Raw genomic sequence first — 25,352 nt, 5'->3', positions numbered from 1 at the left:
CCGGTAGACAAGTTTTGAAAGTTGGGGCCAAAGAGGGTAAAAGCTGGAAGATGTACATGAGCGGAGGAAGGAGGTGGATGCGGGAACAAAAATGCAAAGATATACAAGCCTGGACATGACAAAAAGGAAGAAGAATAAAAACGTGTTGGTCAGTGCCCGATTAAGCAGGAGAAACGGTGCGGCTGACGTAGTCATGCTCATATAGTTTGCCCTTTTTCCGTTGATTCTAACCCACGAGGTTCTACAGCCGGACCAGCCAGAGAAAATCGTCCACCGATCCAAGAACTTTTCCCAAAGAATCGGATCGTACATATCTACCTTGACCAATCCCGATGTGCTATCTTCTATGGTCTCCGCTCAAGGCTGATAGTTCTCAAGCCCCGCATCTCACTCTCGGTCACTATCCACAACAGGATATATTGGCTCCACGAGCTTTAAACTGCATCAGTTCCAAGGTCTCCGCCCACTCCGCATGCGCCACGTAGTCTCCTCTCCTCTGACCATCTCTGACTCACCCGTTGCACTCAATGCCCCACAAGTGCCACCATCCACCTCTCTAAGCTCACCATGTCGCCATCGGCCCCAACAACTAGCCACCCAAAAACGCACGTGCACGTACCAAATGGTCACACGTGGTAAATTTGCTTATTTCATGCCCAAAAAATAGACGCCTTGCCTTCACTTTGACCTCATCACTAGTACTGTTCCCTATTCCATCTTCATACCATGCAGCTCTCAAAGATTCAAACCGGCACAGTGCTATATGCTTGACGAATTTTATGCCTTGTTCCGGAATGACATTTGGTCTTTTAATTCCTAGCTTGTCCCAACCTTTGTGCTAATGTATATCTTTTGCCACAAGCTCAATTTGGACGGCACTTTTGGCTCGATCCACACAGCTCGATGGTTGGTGCTCATGGCTTCACGCAACAACAATGGTAGAGCACTTGGAAGATGGCAAGAAAGAACCATGCACGGTGACCACCACACCTCTCCATCCTAGCTTGCAAGTTTTAATGGAGGCGCCGTGTACATATGTTACTCTCTTGCACCGTCCAAACGTTTCCAGCTAGCTGTGTGTGCATTCTCCACCAGCCAGCTGCCTATACACATACATATCTGCAACGGCAATATTATTCATAATTAAACGCAACCATTTATGTCATTCTACAAGAAGAGGATTACAAATGGTAGCAGGACAAAACAGATTTGGAATGCAGACAAAGCAATTTAACACCTCCCATTTTTGACCTTACCGTGTGTGCATGCACCAACGCCATCACCGGCGCGGCTAGCTCATCCAACTTTTCCAGCCGTTCTTCGCTCTACTGTCAATGGTCGAGCTAGGCAAAAAATGACGAGGCTGCACCAGCTAAGCAAACCCACACATATAGCAACACACTGCTTGTTTGTGTATATATTGAACTTGTTCATATCAAATATATCATGCGGTGCGATCGATTAATTGGTCAAAGCAGATGGAAAAGTGTGATTTGATTTGAATGAGGTGGAAGGGAAGTTTCCAGGAGGGTGATGTACATACATTTTTGTTTGGGCCTGCATGTCAGTGAGAGAGAGGCATGCAGATGCAAATCAAAGTTAAACTGTATACAGCACAACAAACAAAGGAGCAAAGCAATTATTAATTTGAGAGCAGTAATTTTGACACGGTATTTTCATCTCGAGCTCGATCGATGCTGGATGGGTTGAATATATACCATCTCCATCCATCCTATGGGCAGCAGAGAGTATGAACAGCTAGCAAAACAACTCAGCAGCAGTAGCACGCCGCGTCCGTCACATTACATATACGCAAAGGGGCCGGGGACTGGCTAGCTAAAGTGCCTAAACCCTTCTTCCCCCCCTCAGCACACACACACAGAGCCAAACCACAAAGCCAAAACAACAGAACCATGTCATCATCCGGGATCCTCCCGTGCTCCTCCCTGCTCCTCCTCCTCCTCCTCGTCACGCTCCTCAGCGTCTCCGCGCCGCCGCCGTGCCATGGCGCCGCGGCCGGACAACAACCGACCCACAACATCACGGACATCCTCCTCGCCGCCAACGCCAACTTCACCGACTTTAGCAGCGCCCTGGCCAGCGCCAACCTGACGGCGCAGATCGACGGCCGCACCCCCATCACCATCCTCGCCGTGGACAACGCGGCCGTGGCGCAGCTCAAGGCGCGGCGCCTCGCGCCGGAGAGCCTCGCGCACGTGCTCTCCCTCCACGTCCTCCTCGACTACTTCGACGACGCCAGGATCCGCCACCTCAACGGGTCCTTCAACCTCGCCGCCACCCTCTACCAGACCTCCGGCGCCGCGCCCGGCAGCGCGGGGTTCGTCAACGTCTCCTCCGCGGCCGGATCCGACGGCCGCGTGTCATTCCTGCCTTCCGGGGCCGCCCCCGCGTACGCCGTGTTCTACCAGAAGTCGGTCAAGGAGTCCAAGTACGATATCTCCGTGTTGCAGGTCAGCGGCGTCGTCTCGTCCCCTGCGGCCGAGGGGAAGGCGGCTCCCGCGACGCCGCCGCCGCAGGCCGCGACCCCCGCGCCATCGCCCGCTCCGGTGGCGGCGGCGCTTGCTCCTGTGGCGAAACCTGCTCCGGCGCCGGCGCGGGAGGCCCCCGCTCCTTCGCCCAAGGGTAATACTACAGCTCCCCCCGCGGAAGCACCAGAGCCACCTGCGGACGAGCCGCCTGCGGACCAGCAGAAGAATGCCGCGAGCGGCGGCACGGAAGAATGGAGCCTCGGGGCGCCGGTGGCGGCGGTCGTGCTGGCCGTCGTGTTCTTGATGTGGTGAGCGATCAATCGTGTGTGCTTGGAATCAGCGCCGCTGTTTTGGGGAACTCCGATATCCTGAGATTAATTCCTTCGCTTCCCCCAATGAGAACAGTCGTTGATGGCTGCCGTGGACCGTGGTTACGCTGTTCCAGCAAGCTTGATTTCAGCACAATAATATCTTATCGTGTCGTTTGCGTTTGGATATTAATCTGTTTATGCGCGTCGCATCACTCGCATGCATGGATCAAATTCGAAATTAGCTTCCAGTTTGCTGCATCATGAAATGGGAAATTTTGGACAATGCGAATCCACCGTTTTTATCAAGAGGAATAAAGCCAATTTTACAAGCTCGATCGCATATCAGCAAAATTCATACTCCACTGTCAAGTGTGGAACCTAATTAAAAGATGAAATCGCACCTCCCGATGGTGTGGACGAGTGCCACCATCCCAAGTTCCGCATTTTTTTTAAACAAGAATATGAGAGGATCAGTGTTCTAGATTGTGAACCCGCGAAAGTTTATCAAGAAATCTGACAGTTCGTCCTTTGTACGAAAAAATATCTTATCTCGTCGATTTTGCTGTGAGATAAGTATTCAAATTTCTGTGTAACTTTTTTGCGCATAATTGTTGATACTTTCCATGTTGGTTCAAATGGACTGGAAGTCCTAAAAGTAACTTATGGATGCCACATACTTGAGTTCTAAATAACTGTGAAATTGAGTCATAACTGTACACTAAGTCGTCAGTCACAAGAGGTTCTAAAAGCAACGTATCAACTCCGACACATACATGTGTGGTGGGTAGACCACTACCATACATAGTAACATAGGCAACATTTTCCAAAAAAAAGTTTCTAAAATGTCCTGCCACGTTCAAAGCATCCCCGATGATGATGTAGCCAGCGTGGCTAGGGCTCGGTTGGGTAATAAGCAAAGATATCACACAAAACAACTCGCATTGACTGAGACAGCGCAAACCTATTTTTTCAACCAAAAGTAGAACTCTATCAAGTACTCTTGGTTGCTAATTTTCATGGGAATATCACACAACCATGTTATTGGGCAATCTCTTTAAAATCAAACAAGGCGAAGGAGAGACCTTGCGATGCTTCTTCATGCAGTTCTACAAGCGCAAAGCCAAATCGTCAATACACTGAGCACGAAGGTGATCGACACTTGCTTACAAAGCCTCCTTCCCTGGTGAGATGAATCGGGCTTACATCGTAACCCTCCAAAAACAACCGAAGAGTAGAACTCTAAATATAATGAGTCTGTGCGAGGCCAAGGTCTTCACACCAAGTTGGGCCCATTGTCGCAAAATTAAGGTGCAACTTTGGCTCAAAAGACCAAGAACCCACTAATGAAGAGATTGATCCAAAAGTAAGAAGCAACCATACCTGAGGAAGCCGAAGGTCATGACCCTTTATATGTAACCTTGCCAAAAAAAACTTGAGGCGCGACAAAGGCGCACGTGGCCCCAAGAAGTGCGGAGGCATGTGGTGCACTTTCCCCAATTTCGGTCGGTAATGGACAATGCGGAGGCATGTGACCCCAAGAAGTGTTGACGCATGGAGAGGTTGGCTTGGCCAAATGCCGCAAGGCGGGAGTACACATAGCGAGGGACTGAGGGGCGGGGTTGGGGTACATGGCACCACATGGCCTTGGTGGCTTTTCTTCTCTTTTTTTTGCTTTTCTGCACGGTTTGTATTCTATTGATTTGAAGGACAAATCAGTTCAAACTTTAATTTTGCAAAGAGGAAAGTTTGACCATCATTGACCTACCATAAAATTTCATTTCATTTTGACCAACTTTGAATTTATTTGAATTTAAGTTTAAATTCAAATAAGGATTATGCTCAATTTGAACTACAAGTTTTATTTTCAGATTTTGATGACAACTATATTTTAAAATATTTGCTTATAATTATGGTTTGGATCACATAAATCACATGTTTATGGAGTAATTGATGGTCAAACGCTATGAAAACAAATGAAACAAACTCGTTTAGCACCATTTAAGCCCGTTTAGCACCAATACATGCCTTTGACAGAGAAGCAAAAAAGAAAAAAAAACTTTACGATAGAAATGCTAAACACGCATCACAGCGACCACACACTACATCCTTCGACGGAGGGAGCAGTAGTAATAAAAAACGACGAAAATTCTAATTTACCGTCCTCGGGACCTACCGGCAAAGAATCACCCGTTTACGGGCGCCAAGATCTGTGCCAGCGGAAGCGTCAGACCTGGGCGTATGCTTGTATTTGTCATTTTCAGGAATCCGTATAGGAACCGTATTTCTCGCCTGGGTATCGGGCCCCGCAAGCGTTTTATTACTTTTTCCTGAGAAATTTTTGTTCTAGCATTCCTGATCCCCCTCGGCTTCTCGCCTTATTCTTTCTCCAGTTCGTCGTCCGGTTCTCGTCCTCCATTGTTGGGTGCTTGGGCGTTGTGCTCGAAGCTAAAATCTTCTGAGGATTCTAGCCATTGTGGCACGAATCTCATTCTTCCAACGGCAAAATTTAGCTCGAAAGGCTGGTTCTTATCGACGGGAAACCCACTTAGAAACCCCAAATACAGGGGAATCAAGTCGCGACCTGAAGGTTAGTATTTCTCGTTTTCCTTTGAATAGGTGGGTTGTATATTGGCCTCGTGCTTCCGCGAATCAAATAGCCCGACATATGTAAATTCCAACGAAACACAATCCTGGAGAAAGTGACATGAGCTACCCAGCCTATCAAGTTCAGCCACGCCACGAGGTTGGATTATTTTTTTAGGGGAAGCTTGGGTCCAATTACTGTGTTTCTTCTGCTTAAGCTAGGCACAAGATTCATTCAATCGCCACCGCGTGTGATCGATCGATCTGTCAACATTCCAGTTGTCCTAGCCGTTGCCAACCCCGCATATACAGCTGATGCCTCTAGCTTGGTTCCTTTCTTGCCCAATGCACGGATACGCATATTTCCCCACCTGTTTACTAAAAGCTAGAGTTATTCTTCGTGCTTTGCTTGCCTCGCAGACGATTCTCACACACAGCGGAAGAATTTGCCACATATATACACATGCATATACAACATTTCTCTGATGCAGCCGGCCCGTTCCGAACCCAAATTAAGACCACCGTACGATATGATGCCCAGTTTGCAGCACGAGACACGGGAAGAAGAAGCAGAAGGCCGGGCCGTCCCCGTCGCCGACGCGCCCCCCGGCGACACGGCGCCGACCCAGACCGAGGTGAGCGCTTCGGGCAAGCGCGGCATCCCGGTGCTGATCGCGCCGTTCCAGCCCGGCGGCGGCGCTTCAGACATGAGCAGCAGAGCGTTCCAGGGCTTCCTGGTCCTCCACGAGGAAGACAACAAGCAGGACGACCCACGGAAGAAGTGGTTCAAGGAGATGCGCGGGTGGCTCATGGTTCTGGCCACCGTGGCGGCGTCCGTGACGTACCAGGCCGGGCTCAACCCGCCCGGCGGGTTCTGGCAGGACAACGGTGACGGGCACAAGGCCGGGAACCCGGTGCTCCGGGACACGCTCAAGGGCAGGTACCAGACCTTCTACTACTTCAACGCGACGGCGTTCGTGACGTCGCTGGTGATCATGGTGCTGCTGATGAGCGAGCGGTTCTACCACACGGAGGCCAAGCTGGTGGCGCTCATGCTCACCACCGTCATCGACCTCGCCAGCCTCGTCGGCGCCTACATCGCCGGCACCACCCGCTACATGTCCTCCTGCGTCTACATCATCGTCATCACCTGCGTCGCCTTCGTCGCCGTCATCTACATCGGCGAGTACGTAATTAAAACATCACGCATGCTTCGAACATGTCGTACGGTTAATAATGCTACGTTTTTTTTTACAGGGTTATGCCGGAGATATGCGCCTTCGTGCTGCCGAGGTTGAAATGCATGCGTAACCTTGCGATGCGGAAGTGGTTTCCGGTTCCGGCGGACGTGGTGACGAACGCGTTGCCGGAGGCGCATCCGGAGGCGCGGGAGCGCAGGAAGAAGCAGGCGGCGAGGAGCAAGCGTGGCCCTGCTTGTTGCCCCTGCTGTGCGCGGCCGGCGACCACGTCTAATACGCGCGACGTAGAAGAGCAGCTGTGATAAGTATATATGATCGGACATTCGGACCAAGTGACAGTGTTTTGGATTGCATGCATCCGTATTCGCTTCTCTCACGTGACGGCACGTTATTGTTGTCCTTAATTTTGTGTTGCTGGTTTTCTTGCCTGCGTTCCATCGGTATTCATGCAACATGTAGTAAATCAAGTCTGGTTCCTGCGTTGATGTTTGCTTTCTTCCTGTTGGAAAATATTGTTTCTTTCTCCCTAATTTTGTTGCTGGTTTGCTTGTTGTAATCCTTGCATCTGTTCGTAATCAGGTCAGGTTCTTCTTGCAAAGCGATGAGCACCATAAAAAATAGACTAGCGCTGGGACTTTTTTTTTTTGAAACAGCGCATCGGGACATCTTGTGACATCTGGGCTGGGCTTCCAGTATCTTGATGCAAAAAAACAAGGCTCTACGAAGCAGACGACTTTTCAATCGCAATGGTCGACTGAATCAACCATCTGAATCAGCATCCTTCTTTTTCTGCCATCAAGATTTATGTAACATCTCTAAATGAGTACAACGCTATTGACTTTCAGCCAATGATAACAAAATATATCCCGAGATTAAACCAAAGCTTGGGCGATTACACGACTATAAATCAAAGCTTCGCTCAAAAGATGATTGGGTGCCCTGCCTTTTCACAAGCCACAATTAGCTTTCACCTTTTGTACCTCATATGGCCAGTAAATCTGCAACCCACATCCAGCTAAATGGTGCCCAATAAGACGGAGCTTATACAATACTCCAGCAACTCAAGCTTCTAATATTTGAACTTCCAGAACATTGATGAGTGAGAATCATCGACAGCATAGCGCAAACTGTCAGAAGAGCGGTCCATCTGGCCAAATCTCCCAACCTCTGCTGTCAGCAAAGCCAACAAATCCTTGTAACGTGATTGTTTCTTTTGAAGCACACGAATGTATGCAGATAGCCCAAGCCAAATGGTTTCTTTTCGCCTTAGCTTTAGGACTGGACGCACATCGGATTGCAGCCCCACATCTTTCGTACGGTTGACAATGAGACCATGCATGTATCTATTTACAGAAAAAAGGGAAGTCAATAGAAAAGCCAAATATTATTCACAATAATATCAGATACCAGCAAACCTTATTTGATGCAACACATCAGAGATAGCAAAATGATAGGCTGGATAAATTACCGCGAGCCCAGTTTTTAGCATGATAGTAAATAAATGTCAAGACAAATCTAAATACCTGAAGGTCTTCTTAAGGATATGCAGCAACTCTGGTTTGCTTATGCTGGAATCTGCCATGCTCCAAATATAGCAATGGAACTTCATTGCGCACAACAGAAAGGCTTGATATATATTCAGTCTTACTGTGCCTGGTGAGTTGATACTGGAGTCGTAGAAAATGGGATGGCACTTTGGACGCATATAATGGCATAGTTTGCTGCTAAGATACTTTGTTGAAGAATGCATCTTGACAGTGATGGTGGAGATGATTGTGATGTCCAAATACCTGGTTAAGAAATGTGCATACTCATTAGTAGTTTTTTAACAGTTTTTTGGTTGGAAAAAATAGTTTCTGATACTTGAACTAAAATTTGATATTTAATGCAGTAAATCTAAATGGACTTTTGAAGCCCTTGTATTTCAAAACAAACACCAAATAGCTAAATAATCAAGTTTATTGGTTTTCTTCGAGATAAGGTTCAGAAAAGAAAAGCATTTAGGAAGGAACTAAATCAGCTTTGGGTGAACTAACTGCACATATCTATTGTTAAGTTTTCAAAAAGCTTTGCAAACAGACATAGCATGTATAGGCATTGGGTAGATTTACTCCCTTCGTTCCCTTATATAGCTCTTATAAAAAAAAATCTATTTATTCGCTAATATAGCTCATAGTTCTCTTAGCTCCCGCAACCGGCCAATAACTACTCACACCCATGTACTCTTAAACCCTATCTGGCACTGATACGGATACGTGTATCGGACGGATACAGATACGTAGGTATGCCAATTTTCCAAAACACAGAACATGGATACGTTTGAGTACTTAAAACAAATAAATAATAATTCAATATAAACCTGAAATTGTGAAATGTTGAAACGAAGTTCAAGTTCAGCTTACAAGCACAACAAATAAAAGTAGCAAACATGTCTACTTAACTAGTTATACTGTTATACAACATAGCAAGCGACTGAAGACTCTAGAGTAGCTACGCAAGATACCCATTCCACAATACTTGCATTTTGATTTATATTTTCTTCCCCTGTTCGAGCTTTCTCTAAAATAGTAACATGATCTCATAATGGAGCCCTGCTGTTGGTACATCTCCCTCTTTGAGTTGGGATACGTATCGAAGTGTCCCATAGGTATCCTAAAAGTGTCCCATGTCTCATTTGTGTTCTAAAAGTGTCCCATATGTATCCACCGAGTATCTTTATAAATCTTTCTACTTTTTGTCTATTCGACCGATACTCCAGGGATACGTATCGAAGTGTATCGGATACGTGTCGGATACAGATACGCAACTTAAGTGAAGTATCTGTGTTTTGGAGAAAAAAAACCAATGTGAATGGTCAGGCACTAGAAACGAGAGTTGTCTTGGTCCAAGTGCACAAATCTATATGAGTTGTATTAAGGAACGGAAGGAGTATCAAGGAAGTTCATCTCTATACTACTGATGAACTGAATCGGCCAACTAAAATAGGACACCAACAGACATACCTCGTATAATCAGCTTGAATTTCCAAATTTTCACAATTTATAAGCAAACCACTCCATGGTATGAAAGAGACACCATCGTCTCCCCTGTAGAGTCTGTTATTGCAATGCTCACTATATCCAGCATCGAAGTTAAAACTATATTTGCTGTCATTCATGTAGCTGTTGTAGTACCCAAAGCCTCTTCTCATCCGATTAAAGAAATTTAAAGCGTGCTGCTTTGAGAAAGAGATAAACACGAAATCATCAATGAACCTCATCAATAAATATTCTGGTACTGAAACATCCTCTCCTGAAGAAGTATTTCCATCATGTAGAAGGTTCAATAGCACAGAGTTCTCAAGGTGGCCATAGTACAGGGAACAAAGGTTGGGAGATAGTTTGCTTCCTTGGGCAATTCCCACTTGTTGCAAGTAAAAGTTTTGCCCAAACTTCACAATATTGCACTTGACTTGTTCAAAAAGGACACGACGAAGCTCTTCCTTCCGGATTGTACTAACAGTTCCCTGAATTCTCAGAAAGAAATTTTAGGGTTTTTCAGAGATTCTGCTGACTGAAGATTCCATGTAGAGAAACGAACAATAGGGAGTGAACAGATTGTCAAGGAAAGATAAAGTGGTACCATGGAGGAGTTACAGACTCTGTCTTATGACAATTTCAGAGCCCGTTAGTCCTAGGACCTGAGCGAGACCAGCGAGATGCAAGCATTAGCTCCGTTTTCAGTTTTCTTCCTTATGAAGTTATCTGTTAGTTACTTTTATCTTTACTACTGTTTTGGTGATATTTGCTTATAATATGCGATTTTGTTTTTGTTAGGACTTTTTGACACGTAGAAACTGAAAAGAAACTCCCCTCGCAAATTACTAGTGTTATGCACAACATGACCTAAGCAGAAGCTACAGGTTAACAACCAAAGAAAAACCTACAGACCACCTTGCTAAAAACATTAGCCATGGTCATCACTCACCACCCTCACAAAAATGAGACGCCTACATCTAATGCCTTCATATTAGGTTTGTAGACCACATACCAAATGTCCTATGCAGAATATATATAGTTCCAAAGTATTTTTCTGAACATTGCAATGTGTGACCCCTTATAAAAGCAAAGATTGGATAAATACATCAATGCATTTATAATCACAGATTTACTCACCAGATGGATTACATATTTGCATTCAAAACTCATTACAGAGAACTTACCAAAAGAAGTCCCTGGTGTGATTCTGGTTGCAAAGTATGCCATATTTGGTCATATATTGATTTAATAAGTCTGTGCACTGTAAATGTGAGAACATATCAGGGACAAATGTTCAGCATCTGGCTAATGCTTAACCAGTCTTTTTTTGTGTAAGAATTAACTAGTGTAAGTCCAACTCGATTGTGCAGCAATGCATGTATTTGAATTTACGGTTGTACTCCCTCCGATCCTAATTTGAACTAAAACAAACGAAAATAATTTAGGATCGGAGGGAGTATTTCTGTACAGCTTAGCGCACAGATGTAATTGTTAGAAAAACATAAGTCTATAACCTCACTAGCAGATATTTACGTTTTGTGTTTTGTAAAATTCTCGCTCTTGCACTAGACTAAATGAAAAATTGCAAAACTGAAACCTAACTGAAAGAGACAGACACAATATTATGGTTTGAGTAGTTTTCACGTATAGTGACAAGCATTTGAATATCGTTTAGTGGTTGCTACATGTATTCAAATAACAATCACATTCCGTAGCAAGTCATTGCCAAGAGAATAAATGAAATGGGATCTGATACATTACCTGATCAACAAGGACGCCACCACTTGATGATGGCTGAATTGAGAAATCCAAGCTACTGTTTCCTTTGCTGACAGAGACATTTGAATCAAAGCGGTAAACTGCCTTCTTAGAGCTACTGTAGATCACTTTTGTACATTTCCTCAGGACATACTCATCACTTTTCAGAACATCATCCATAATTTTCAGTAGCACGTCATGATTAACACAATCAAAAGCCTTGGATACATCAGCAACCACAATATAGATCTTGAACTTCTTCAACTTGCTTCGTACTGAAGAGACAAAACTCAAAAGGTTTTTGTGAACACCATCGTAATCGAAAACAGAAGAACCAAACACCTCTGGATTCTCATCCCTTAATTTTTTAATAATTAAATGACACTTATTGAGAACAACATCCTTTGATTGAGTTTTAAAATTTACTAATGGTCGCATATCCTTTAGTTTTGGAAGAAACCTCACTCTTGAAGCACGGTAAAGATGCTTTATTGCCCTCCTCGATGTACCATGCAAAATCCTGAAGTTCTGTAAACTTAAAGAAGCAATAGTATTGCTAGTTAGGTTCCTCCAGATTGACTTTGGATAATAGAAGACATCATATCGCTTTGTTTCCCTTTCCGTAACATAAAAGTATGTACTGATCAATGGTATAATAATGTCAGAAAATAACCACCTAATCCAACAACACAAGAGATTTTTCTGTTTCTGCTCCTCTGTGCCACTCAATAACCCAGTTTCTTTGATCAGCGCAGAACAAAAGCAACCGGAAAATCCAATTTCCGATAGCCAAGAATAGTTTGAGACGTTCAGCTCACCAATACAATCAGTTAGCTGAAATGTTTCAAACCTACGTAACTTTATGAACTTCCAAATGTTTGACCTTAAACATCTCTTGCTAGAAGCATTCCCAAGCAAAGGCTGTGGTATGATTCGCGTCAGCACTGCCCAAACAAAGGATACAACTTGCTGATATGTACTGTAAGCTTCCAGTTGAGCAAAAGACTTGTCACCACATGCTGATTTTCCTGCCATTGAATATTGTATGTTGTCTTCATTCTTGGCCAGATTAGAAGGGAATCCATCATTTACCACCTGCTTTATAATAAATTATAATAAAAGGTAGTATGACGTGTTTCTTGTAGTTTCACATCAATACATCATATTGAAAAATAAATAATATACCAGACCGTAGAATTAAATGTCTTAAACATATTTATCATGCTGCATCAAGGTTTAACAATTCTCTTCGGCATGTTTTCCCTATTCTAAGTTTGCAAGTAAATCACAATATGAAGCAATATATCGAAGCAGAACACCATTCTCATTTATATATTATGTAGTGATTTAAAATCCCATAAACATCACTCTGTTATGTGTCAGTTAAAATAGGAATGTTGGTATTGGTTGACAGACAACTAGAAAAGGAAAACTCAAATATAATAGAAAATGAAACGAAGCGCTGACCCAGACATAGATGTTAAACCCCAAGCGGATATATTAAGTAAAATATATCCCATAGTGAGAGCAGTTCAATGGTAAAACATCTCCTTGCCAAGGAGAAGATATATTTTTGATTTTGCCCACTCGCTTAATTTAAGCACACAGAAAACTCGCTCCATCCAAAACCTTCTTTCAGTCGCCTCATCCAAAACCTTCTTTCAATCCCCCTACCCAAGAGGTAGACAGGAAACGATCTCTAATTCTGAAGAAACTTACCTCCATCCACGAAATATAACGATATGGACATAAACCAAACTAATAATGACACTGATTGTTCTTGCCTCTAAATAGCAGTTATGTTGCATCAGTGACTATGGGCCCACATGAACAGTATCTTGCCACCCTTTAGCACTTGATTGTGGCCCTAGCCCATAAGTTTATAAGCAATAACTGTAGGATAGTTCAGCAAAAAGGAAAAGTGAAGACAAAATTTCCATACATTATTTTATTGTGTGTATTTTGGATAGTAGTGCTTGGAAGTGGTTGAATTGTTCAAAAGTACCTTAGACTTGACAGAACAATGCCGCAGAAATAGTTTCTTATACTGGCAGCGTTTAGCATTCCTTAGGAGTTTTTTCAATAGTTGAACCAGCCGATGACACCTGGTAAAACAAATCGTTAACCACTTTGCAAGAATAGCTCACTAAGATTGATGAGAAGTTGAGAAGATGAGCATACTTTCCTGCATAAAGTGTGACAACGAATAAGAAAATAACATTTTAACATAATAATGATCTCATGGCCTCCACTCAAGCATTTGCAGTGGCTTGTGTAAAGGGCGTGTGAAATGCTGCAAAGTCGCTTTAGCTAATGAACTTTACTGGCTATATAATACTACTTCAAATCTGTTGACTCACAGGCAATTAGAATTTGTTGCAGATAATCCATGGCAGTCACATTGGAAGAACTTTGTGCAACATCCCTTGATTCCAAATATGCGCTTTATAAGAGATAGTGCATCTGGTCTTTTCCTTTTATTTGTCAAGTCTAACATCATTAAGGAAATTTCCAAGAACATAGTATGACGATCATAATAAAACTATAGATTACCATTTACCACACTAAGTTAATGGGTGGAAAAAGCAAAATGAAATATCATTTTAATACTACCTCTGATCCATAATAATTGTCTCAGATTTGGTACAAAGTTGTACCTAACCTGAGACACTTATTATGGATCAGAGGGAGTACATGATAAGAGGAGTTCAAAATGCAAGTTGAACAATTTAGTGTTTTAGTTTTTTATCAATCCTGTAAAACCTGTGTTCAGAGAAGAGAAAACATATGCAGCAAAGGAAGTCTTAATATAAAACGAAACAAATACATACCAGAGATATGAAACCTTATCCATGAGGCCAGTGCGAGTTGTCACAAGAAAATTAGCCTTGAATCAACTGATTATGATTTAAAAAAATCACGCACTCATGTGTATCACTTGAAAGGAGGACAGGGGGATATAAATAAACTGATCGACGTCAATTATTTAGTAGTTGTTTTGAAGTTTGAACAATTTGAAAGTTTACACCAAATAACAGATTACATAATGAGAAGACGCAAAAACATATTACTTCAGCCTCCAAATGTTTGAACTAATTTACCTACAGTTGCAATTTTTATATTAATAGGAACCATTCTTTTAAAAATAAATCTTTGGTGGCATTTGCAGAGATTAACACAGTTCAAGTTTTGGCAGGAAACAACAAAAGGATACTGCTGCGACGGAAGACATTCTCGGATATTTTTCTGTTATAGAAAATAGCCTGTCTTGATATCACAGAATCTACTGATACACATTTTGAAGCATTCAACATCAAGCAATTGAAGCAGAAGTGACCACTCTGCAAGTCAAAAGTATATTGAGGAAACTAACGACATAGAAATCCCATGCAGTTGTGTATCAAGATAGTTAATTGATCAGTGCCTCTGAATTTCGAGAATACCCCAGGCAGACGCTACAACTAGACAACAGAAAACATATTTTTTCGAAAATCAGATAGCAGTGTGTAAAACAAGAATTGTCACATTCAGTCGTAGGTTCCAGTTGTGATAGGTTTCAGGGTAGTGGCATTCCAAGATAGTGTATAAGTCCAGTGACAGGGATTTGTTTGTCCAATATAGGGTAAAGAAACCAGTAATAATCAGTAGAAATGTTGCAATAATTATAAAGGCAACAGTAAGAGGTAGCAAATGGAACAAGAATGGAAGAAAAGTATGTAATCGTGAAGACATGGACTTAAGAATAATATGATACCCTCCATGCAGCACACCGTAGTTCCAATTCGATGGTTAACAAATAACCAAATTTATGATCTAGTATATGTCTAAAGTTAAGGAATACTAAACCAAAAGATATTGTTTTTTGGCCTACTTTCTACCATGTTAGGCAAAAGCCATTTTTTGCACTATAGTTCAGCCCCACACGTGGTAAAATAAACAAGTTGCCACTGTAATGTTGGTGAGACACTAATTGCCAGGCTTCGGAAGGGCAAATCTTCAATTTTTCTGTTGTCCAAGTTATTGCTTTTGACACTTTTTTAACTCTATAATCCATTGACTAAATGGAAACTGTAAAATTACAACAGTAGGAAAAGATCAAAATGAATGGGATAAATAGTAATTTGAGAAGATAGAAACAACTTAAGAATAAGCCCAGAAGAAAAATGTACAAAACAAATATTAGGAGAATGGAAAGGAACTTACATCCAGTTGTAAGTAGCTGGGGAGCGGGACTTGGGGACTTCTACGTTGGAGTCCTGATGTACTATTACCACAATATAGACCTTGGGAAGGACTGATATTCATCACAGAGCTAGGTGATTTTTTAGATGACATGACAGGTATATTGCATGGCTCTTCAACTGCTGAAAAATTAACACCATTGTTTATTGCAGGAGAATTGTTATCAACAGTAGGCTCCAAGGAATGTGTTCGATCAATCGATTCAGCAGCTGAGCCATCTGATAATAAATCAGACACCCTGTAATTACTGGTATCGAGTTTACTCAACTCTGTTGACCTATCCTCATAACAGATCTCCTTCTGCTTACTGCGGCGTTGCCAACTGTACAACCTTTTCCTTTTCCTAGGCTTCTGGGTACAGTTGGAACAGTTACATCCATCACTTGAACTTCGAGAACTTTGTAGAGCATCAATTTTCTGAGTGTTATCTGAACAATAAAGCCCAAATTTTGAACCATTGCCACGATTGCCTCCCGATATGTTCTGTACCATCATTGCATTGCGCCACACATAACACTGCCGTCACAAAGATATGCAGCTTGATTATTTTATGAAATAAAATACACCTCAGCATTCACACTTTCACAGTGTGCTTATTTGATAAACGAGCATCAGGCGTTAAGGTCACAAAGAAATCCTAGGCACGTCTAAGAAGATTGTAAGAAACGAACTGCCTACAATGAAGGAAACTTGGGGTAGGGTAATGAAGTCTACTCCCTCCTTCCAAATTTACAAGGCCCTATTTGGAAATCTCCAGTACATAGGCAAAGAGCACGTGTTTTAAAAAAGGTTTTAGTTTTTTGTCTGGGCCAATAGATTCGGAAACAGGAGACTTGCCAATGGTAGGACATCACTCACACCATAAGCACTCAAAGAACGTTTATATAAGGAGGACCCTTCTGAATTCTGATGAATTTGGTTTCTTACTTCGTTTAGGTGGATAGGTCTACATACTGACAACCTTTAAAAAATTAATCAAGCATGTACAATTATGGAACTATTTACCAGTATCCTTCATCATGCCAATCTTTAATCTCTCTCCTTTCCCCTTGCAGACAAACAATTCTACTTCGTGGTATTTATCCTTCATGAATTCTAATTCGTCACAATATGCCCAAATGGCTCCCAATGTGTATGTGCCAGCAACATTAGTCCATATCATTCTTCAGACAAGTATGCTTGTTCTAGTAATTGAATTATGATCACATTCTATGAAGTTATTGCGCGTAAACATTCATGACATGTTGTATTTTTGTGAGCATGATGAGTCATACTGACACAGTCAAGTTGAAATTAATTGCAACCAGAGGAGCTTTCAGATTGGCACCAAATATTTTAGTTGGCTTCAGAGGACACATATTTAAATTGGATAATTACTGAACTACAAGATATGAACATACTTACCATAAGGCATTTGCCTTTCATGGGTCTGGATTGCTGATTTCTTGCCATGGCACTCGCAAATATAGGCTTCTGCAGAACAACATTGAGTGGAACACCAGTCACCTGAAAATAGTCACTCTTTTTTATGGGCAAAAAGATAGATGAATGCCTCAGAATATAGCACATGAGAAGATCCCCAATCTGAAACACAACAAGTTTCTGTCAGCAAAAAATACGAGGAACTTTACTCTTCAGAGAAAAAGATTTTGTTTAGACTTACTCTATGCAAGAGAATATCCCAAGACGGCGAAGAAACAAGGTCACTGACACATTTAGCCTGGGCACCCTAGTAAGCATGTTGAAAAGCATAAACGTTAACATATAAAAAGAGCAAGAAAAGTATCAATGTCACCCATCCAATCAAAGAAAAAGTTGTTCTCACCTACTATGATTAAGTTCCAATACACTCAGAATGTAAAAGTAATAAGAGGCTTATGGGGTTTACTGGTTTGTGAGGATTTATAAGCTGGCTTTACCTATGCAATTAGTATGGCAGGCAGGCTACATTTGGTCTTTTCTGACTTTCAAGCTGCAGTCTTCCTTTTACTTCCGGACATATGACTAGATAGGTAACCTGTCTCCCTAAGATCCATGGATAACTAATGAACTTTGACCACCAATTTCTAATGAAATATTAATGTTACAAGAGTTTTTTCCAGGCAATCTAAACGGAAGTTTTTCAAACAAAAATAGTAGAAAGGATCTTGCTGTGCATACATATTATAAATATCAAGAGTTTTCATATATACAAACTTATACCATTTTCATATGCCCAATACAGAGTTACATACGTTAATAAACAATTAAACATAATGAAGTGTCACAATGCAAAACATAGGTAAAAACACAAGGGTAGTGGGATACGATAGTACAATAGGAATTGACAGAAAACTAAACGGGCTACCAAAATTTCTTTCCATGCTTGAACTTAAAAGCCACACATCATCAAATTAATTTTTTTTTGAACGTGCGCATCATCAACTTAATTTGAAAGAGAAAAGGTCATTCAGTATACCTCACGGCAACCGTTGCAAAGGACGTTCTTGGTTCTACAATACCGATCCGTCAAGATCCACTTGATCGTCTCCCGAACGAGCTGAGGCGTCAAGAACCATACAGGCAAACCAACGGCAGTCTCAAATACCCAATAAAAACGCGAAATTTACGCACCACAGGGGAGACGCAAGCAAAGCAAGGATGGCAGCAAGACAAAAAAAAAACCTTGGCCTGCGAGTTCCCGGCGTTCCCCGGGGAGTACCGCGGCGGCGAGGGCGCGGATCCCACTGGCGCGACGGTGCAGACTGCTCGGGTGACGAGACGGCGGTACGCGGCGGGGTCGTCGTCGCGGAGGAGGAACTCCCAGCGGCGGCACGCGAGGCATCCGGAGGACGCGCCTCGGCAGGCAGGGCAGGCGGAATCGGGAGGCGGAGGCGGAGGCAGTAGGGCAATGATTGCGCGGCCAAGCGAGCGGGCGCGGGCGCCGTAAGCCAGACGGAGCTCCGGGCGTCCGCCGGATTCCCCACGGCGCCGCCGCCGCATCTGAGCAGACCCGTTCGCTGGCGGTTTGGCGGGCGGGAGGGGGGAAAAGGGAGGCGGGATTTTGAGGCGTTCATTATTTCCGACTTTTCGTATTGGCAGCTTCGGCGGTCCGTGGACCGTGGTTGCCAGTTGCATTGGGAAGTGGTGGGAGTGGATCCACTCGGTGGACTAATCTGTCCACTTTTTACAACCCCATCAATGCTGGATTACTTCCAAAAAAGCAAGCAAAATTCAAATTTCTGGACAATCTGGTCTTTTTTTAATTCATTGGATTTTCTAAAACAAAGAAATAGAAAAAAGACATGGGTTTAGAGTACCATTACTATTGAATCCTATACAACTCGTTTGGCGACCCATAATTCATTTTATTTGATCAAAATGAAATGAAATCCAATTTTTATACGATTTCATTTGGTTGAATTTGAATTCTGGGTTGAAAAATAATGTTCGTCTACCACACGGAATTAAAAAAGTGAGAGACAATTCTAGAGAAATGATGTCTTTTGGAGAGGAATTGAGGCTAGTTATAGTGTGATACTATGGAATTTGAGATTGAATTCCTCTGGCTAATTCCGTGCCAACCAAACAAGTTGTTTTTTGAAATTCAAAATGAATTCTACAATTCTATGCCCAAATGATGGGTGCCAAACGAGCTACGTGATTGTTGCGTCAAAAGAATTGAATTAGGGTCCCTTTGATTAGTAGATTTTTCAAAACACGTGGAATGGGAGAAATGCAGAATGAAAACTTCTTGACATTTTGTTTTTTTTTAAAAAAAAGGAAGCAAGTCTAGTCAATTGACTGCATCATAGGAAAAACATACATTTTTACGAGGATTATGTACATGGACATAGTTGTCATACAAACAAAGAAATCTTTCTAAGAGGTGGACAATGGAATTTTTTCTTTTCTTTGGAATAGGGTGCAAAGTGAACCATAGGAAAAATTTCATAAGGATTGGACCCATCCATAACAACTTTGTTATACTCTTTGGACCCATCCATAACAACTGAGGGCATCTTTGGATCACAGAAAACTAAAAACACAGGAATAGGAAAAAAGTAGGATTGAATTGCCATGTCATATGAAATACTACATGAATCAAATACATATGAATTTCTGTTGAGGTGCTTGGACACATGAAACACATGAGTTTTGAGATTAGATGTTCTTAATGGAAATAAGAGGAGAGAGATTGAGAGAAAATGCACTTGAGCTTTCAAAGGGAAGTTTATGTGAGGTTAGACCTCATGCTTGGATTCCTCCAATAATTAGAGGAAATATTCCTTTTATCCTATCAAATTCCTTTGATGCAAACGTATGATCTAAATTAATGATATACGCATGAATTCACCTCAGAATTGGAAACAATGTTTTTCCACTAAAAGTCCGACAATCCAAAGAAGACTTGAAATCAGCAAAATTTTGGAATTTCAAACTTTAAAATTGTAAAAGAAATAAAAAAAATAGCTGCAATATCCATGACATTGATAAAGCCAGACTCTTTCTTTACCGCTATAATGAGCTATTTAATTCCCAAGATGGGTTCTTTTGCCTTTTACACGGTGAAAGTTTCAATATAATTGACCAAAATTGGGGATTATCATCCTGGAAGGTTGGAATGAAAATTTGAGGTGACATTTGGTTCTTATTCCGCGGGGGATAAAACCATACAAGATCATCTGGGCATGAGATAAACACAGTAGACGTACTAGCATTTCAACAACCATACATAATTGGGGATTATTACCTATATTCCCCTTATGAGCAACACCACAACAGCAATGTGTACAAGAAGAATCACACTGTAAGCAGTATAATTCATACAGTATACTCAACAACAGTACATTGTTTTTCTTGGATCAGCGTTCTATGTCGGCTCCCTCCGATCTCGGCGATGCCGGCTTGCTGACCTGATAGCCTCCCCTGACGTCGTCGCCGCAGGAGAAGGCCATCTCCTGTAGCTTCATGGACGCGCTGGAGCTGAAGACGAGGAGCGGCTTCTTCCGCGGCACGGGCACCGGATCCGCCTCGCAGTTCAGTATCTGCACCACCCGCCGCATCGCCGGCCGCTCCTCGCAGTTGGGGTTGGCGCAGCTCAGCCCGACGAGCAGCAGCCGCAGCATCCCCTCCCTGTCGAACTCACCGTTGAGCCGTGGGTCGGCGGCCTCGATGAGCCGGTCCTCGCCGTGCAGGCGCCACACCCAGTCCACCAGGTTCACGTTCTTGCTTGCGCCGCCGCCGTTGGCCTCCTCCTTGTCGATCGGCCGCCTCCCGCAGCACACCTCCAGCACCACCACGCCGTAGCTGAACACGTCGGTCTGGTCGGTGGCCTTGCCGGACTGCAAGTACTCCGGCGCGAGGTACCCCATGGTGCCCGCGGTGAGCGTGGAGACGGGGCTCTTGTTGTGGTCCATGAGCCGGGCGAGCCCGAAATCCCCAAGCCGGGGGCTCAAGTTGCCGTCCAGCAGGATGTTGCCGGTCTTGATGTCCCTGTGGATCACGCGCTGCTCGCACTCCTGGTGGAGGTAGGCCAGCACGGACGCGATCCCGGCGGCGACGGTGTGCCGCTCGGGCCAGGAGAGCGTGCAGGGGTCGCCGTACAGCGCCTTGTCCAGGCTGCCGTTGGGCATGTACTCGTACACCAGCAGCAGCTCCCCCTTCTCGTCGCACCACCCCTCCAGCTGGACCAGGTTCTTGTGGCGGAGGCAGGCGATGACGGAGAGCTCCGCCACGAACTCGCTCCGGCTCTGGTGCGCCTGCGTCGACCGCTTCACGGCGTACGTGGTGGCGGCGCCCGGCATGGCGGCCTTGTACACCGTGCCGAACGCGCCTCTGCCGATGACTCTGCTCGCATGGAACCCTCTGGTGGCCATGCTGAGCTCCTTGTGGCTGAACTTCCTTGGGCCCTTGAGCAGCTCCGGCGGGAAGATGGGTTCCTTCCTCGACGTCAGCAATAGCAGTTTCTTGACGGACACCCAGGCGAAGAAGAGGAAAGCGGCGGCGAGCGCGACGGGGCCCAGGACGCTGATGGCGAGCCCCAGCCTTTTCTTGTGGGCGCCGCCGCCGCCACTCTCGGTCACGTTCACGCCGGGCACCGCTTGCTCCGAGACGTTGCTAGTGGCGTTGGTCGCTGACGGCAAGCCGAACGTCCGAAAGGACCATTCCTTGATGGTGTGCTGCTGGGTGCTCCCCTCCGTGGAGGCTGAGAAGCCAACGTACATGGCCTCCTTCAGGTACGCCGAGAGGTCGACGGCCAAGGAGAGCACGGGCCGCTTCGGCTTGACACCCGAGTAGCTGAGCGATACCTCGAGCAGGTGGTCGTTGCTCCGGTAATCGATCCAGGCCGTGGTGAGGTTGCCGCTGTTGAGGACGATCCCGGAGGCGGCGAGGTCGACGGCGTCGACGGACACCGGCGAACCGAGGTCCAGGCCGACGTGGTTGTCGCTCGGGTCGCTAAATTCCGCGTTGACCATGGTGTCGAACTCCACGGCGACGATGGCGCGCGCGTCCTTACCCGGGACGGCGGCGGCAGTAGAGTTGAAGAGGCCGAGGTAGCCGCCGGTGGCGCCGAGCGTGGCGCTGTCGGAGGAGATGAAGAAGGCGAGGCCGTCGCCGCCGGTGGAGCCGGCGTTCTGGTTGGCGATGACGAAGGAGAACCTGGCGGCGAAGGAGGCGGTGCCGTTGGCGCCCGCTGGCCCCCGGAACGCGAAGGCGCGCGTGCAGAGCACGCTCCCGGCGCTGGAGGACGGCACGCCCGTGTCGCGCGTGAGCCCCACGGAGCCGTTCCGCAGGAAGGAGTCCCCGAGCAGCGTCAGGTCCGAGAAGGACAGCGTGGCCGACTCCATGGTGACGTTCTTCGCTGCTGCCGCCGCCACGGCTGTGGCTTCGGCTAAAGCCGCCGTTAGCAACAGGAGTGACAGGAAGCTGAGGAGGGGATCGACCATTGGTGATGGCGAGAGACTCGGGTCATGAGATTCTGATGGAATTGCGAGGTAGGAGTAGTACTCGTGAAGTCATGAGAGTATGGGGACACCGGACAGGCGGACAGTAGGAGCAGAGTACAAGGGAGGGGGCTTTTCCTGCGTTTCTTTATCGGTCTAACGGTCGGATTGACGCGTTCAAATGTAACGGTCGGGGAGAGGGAGCAAGTCGACCAGCGAGCAGGTGCTGGTGTTTTTCTACTTAGCGAGAAGTAATGCGCGTGGGTCCGTCAGCACCAGGTGCTCGCCGGAGCTGTAATTTTGCTGTAGGGGACGAATGATGTGTTGGAAAGGATCTGTGGTATGCACGCTACGAGTAAAACGAAGAACGAAAAAAAAAATTTCATCACAAGTAAACACGGATTTAACGTGAAAAAATCTCTCAAACAATGAGAGGGAAAAACCACGGACGCTAGCCAGCGAAACTATATGGAAGTATTTACAACGCCTATGAGTTTTCACGAACTCAACTCATTTCAAAACGGCAGCTTATAAGGGGTATATATAGCAGGAGTATTAGGACAAGTCAGATGCGTAACGAGCACACCGGAAGTTCCGCTCATTCTTGAATATCCGGAAGTTCCGCAGCAAGTTCTGCATTTTTTCGATAAGTAACAGAGAGCAACCGGAGGTTCGGCCGGAAGGGGCCGGAACTTCCGGCGCCTGGAATGGACGGAGATTGGGCCGGAACTTCCGGCCACTGGGAAATTTGGATCACATCCAACAAACTCCACCTTGAGACAAATTTCTCTTTTTAGCAAATTCCTCCTTATAGCATGAACAACAACATCTCCTGAAACAACAAAGAAAACACTTTCGGCGCCAACAGCCACTAGGGGCTAAACAGTTATACCAACTAAGTTTGAGCATAGCTCAAACTTAGCAATAGGAACATGCTTTGTCATCATATCAGCAGAATTATCATGAGTGCTGATCTTGCATACCTTCGATTTACCTTGTGTAACAACGTCACGAACAAAATGGTACTTGACATCAATGTGCTTGGTTCTCTCATGGAGCATCTGATCCTTACTAAGGTAAATAGCACTTTGACTGTCACAAAATAGGTTAATGCAAGAAACATCTTGACAAAGCTCAGCATATAAACCCTTCAACCAAACAAACTCTTTGCAAGCTTCAGCAATAGCCATATATTCTGCTTCGGTTGTAGATTGAGCAACAACTGGTTGCAGTGTTGCCTTCTAACTCACAGCACATCCACCTACCGTGAACACATAACCTGTGAGGGATCTCCTCTTATCCAAGTCGGCAGCAAAATCTAAATCCACATAGCCAGTGAGTCCCTCATCAGTCTTGCCAAACTTCAAGCAAGCATTGGACGTGCCACAGAGGTACCTGAAAATCCACTGAACAATTTTCCAATGTTCTTTATCGGGATTAGCCATGTAACGACTGACCAAACTCATAGCATATGATAAATCAGGACGTGAACAAACAGTGGCATACATTAAGGAACCAACATCACTAGAATAGGGAACTCGTGACATGGACTCAATATCTTTATCAGAAGTAGGACATTGCAACGCTGACAACTTGAAATGAGAAGCAAGATGAGTACTAGCACACTTTGTATCATGCATATTAAAACGGTGAAGAACTTTCTTAATGTAATTTTGCTGACTAAGAAATAACAAACTAGATTTTCTGTCCCCGTTAATTTCCATACCTAGGATTTTCTTAGCAGCACCAAGATCCTTCATCTCAAATTCACTACTTAGGTGTGCCTTCAAAGTAGCGATTACTTTCATGCTCTTAGCAGCAATTAACATATCATCAACATATAACAACAAGTATATAAGTGACCCATCAACAAATTTAATGTAGACACAACTGTCATACTGAGATCTACTAAAACCACGTGAGATCATAAATGAATCAAACCTTTTATACCACTGTTTAGGAGATTGTTTCAAACCATAGAGCGACTTCTTCAACTTACACACAAACTCCTCTTTACCAGGAACTATGAACCCTTCAGGCTGGTCCATGTATATTTACTCCTTAAGCTCTCCATGCAAAAATGCAGTCTTCACATCTAACTGCTCAAGCTCAAGATCATGCATAGCAACAATACCAAAGAAAGTACGAATGGAATTATGATTTACCACTGGAGAGAACACATCATTGTAATCAATACCTGATATTTGACTGAAACCTTTTGCCACTAACCTTTTCTTAAACCTCAAAGGCTCATTAGGAGATAAACCCTCCTTTCTATTGAAGATCCACTTGCAGCGAACGGCCTTCTTTTGTTTAGACAAGGGCACAACATCTCATGTGCCATTCTTCTCAAGAGATTGCATCTCCTCTTGCATGGTAGACAACCACTTCACACGGTCGCCGGAAACAACAGCTTCATTATATGTGGCCAGTTCACTATCATGCTCCACATGTTCTGCACAACTCAAAGCATCATAAACAAGATCACACTCTTCAATTAAACGTGGGCGATGACCTTTATTTCTCTTCGGACGGTCAGCTACAATAGACTGTGTGGGTTGCTGCAAAACAGGTGGTGAGGGTGGAACAATATCATCATTATTATCATCATTGTTCCCATCATCATTACCATGATCAATCTGAGTATCATCGTTGTCAACAATTTCATCAACGTGCTCCACCTGCACGTTAAGTCTCTCCTCTTCAATGCGAGAGGCATTCGTGGACAAAGTATCATGATACATAACTTTTTCATTAAAGACAACATTCCTGCTCAGCAAAATCTTTTTAGCTTCAGGATTTCACAACCTGAAAGCTTTAACTCCAG

At 44.3% G+C, this 25,352-nt stretch overlaps 4 protein-coding genes across 7 annotated transcripts; 2 read left to right on the top strand and 2 right to left on the bottom strand.

Moving 5' to 3' along the window:
• The first annotated feature begins 1,746 nt into the window (after positions 1-1,746).
• Positions 1,747-2,990, top strand: LOC100830994 (fasciclin-like arabinogalactan protein 1). Its single transcript, XM_003560763.4, has one exon. The coding sequence runs from the start codon at positions 1,914-1,916 to the stop codon at positions 2,799-2,801; it is 888 nt and encodes a 295-aa protein (XP_003560811.1). The 5' UTR covers positions 1,747-1,913; the 3' UTR covers positions 2,802-2,990.
• Positions 2,991-5,881: 2,891 nt separating this feature from the next.
• Positions 5,882-7,112, top strand: LOC100830684. The gene is made up of 2 exons (XM_003560762.3): positions 5,882-6,569; positions 6,641-7,112. Exons 1-2 carry the CDS (start codon positions 5,914-5,916, stop codon positions 6,882-6,884), a joined length of 900 nt encoding a protein of 299 aa, XP_003560810.2. The 5' UTR covers positions 5,882-5,913; the 3' UTR covers positions 6,885-7,112.
• A 175-nt stretch (positions 7,113-7,287) lies between these two features.
• LOC100830375 (telomerase reverse transcriptase) lies at positions 7,288-18,606 on the bottom strand. Of its 4 annotated transcripts, none has more exons than XM_024458008.1 (12): positions 18,264-18,606; positions 18,058-18,138; positions 17,263-17,328; positions 17,004-17,183; positions 15,561-16,115; positions 14,572-14,698; positions 13,718-13,847; positions 13,363-13,462; positions 11,361-12,455; positions 9,585-10,087; positions 8,106-8,372; positions 7,288-7,925 (listed from the first exon to the last, which is right to left on the bottom strand). In XM_024458008.1, the coding sequence occupies exons 1-12, from the start codon at positions 18,579-18,581 to the stop codon at positions 7,652-7,654; spliced, it is 3,696 nt and encodes a 1,231-aa protein (XP_024313776.1). In that variant the 5' UTR covers positions 18,582-18,606; the 3' UTR covers positions 7,288-7,651. The 4 variants fall into 4 exon arrangements, with proteins under 4 accessions (XP_024313776.1, XP_010227760.1, XP_024313777.1 ...); XM_010229458.3 differs by having other exon boundaries at positions 11,361-12,452; XM_024458009.1 differs by lacking the exons at positions 7,288-7,925; positions 8,106-8,372 and adding an exon at positions 10,784-10,860 and having other exon boundaries at positions 9,869-10,087.
• Positions 18,607-20,203: 1,597 nt separating this feature from the next.
• On the bottom strand, positions 20,204-22,720 carry LOC100830067 (probable L-type lectin-domain containing receptor kinase S.7). The gene has a single exon (XM_010229457.3). It carries the CDS (start codon positions 22,526-22,528, stop codon positions 20,444-20,446), a length of 2,085 nt encoding a protein of 694 aa, XP_010227759.2. The 5' UTR covers positions 22,529-22,720; the 3' UTR covers positions 20,204-20,443.
• Positions 22,721-25,352: the final 2,632 nt, after the last annotated feature.

Source organism: Brachypodium distachyon, chromosome 1, assembly GCF_000005505.3.
Source record: "Brachypodium distachyon strain Bd21 chromosome 1, Brachypodium_distachyon_v3.0, whole genome shotgun sequence".
NCBI classification, from domain to species: domain Eukaryota; kingdom Viridiplantae; phylum Streptophyta; class Magnoliopsida; order Poales; family Poaceae; genus Brachypodium; species Brachypodium distachyon.
The sequence above is the reverse complement of the archived record's forward strand: the minus strand, read 5'-3'. Positions and strand labels throughout refer to the sequence as shown.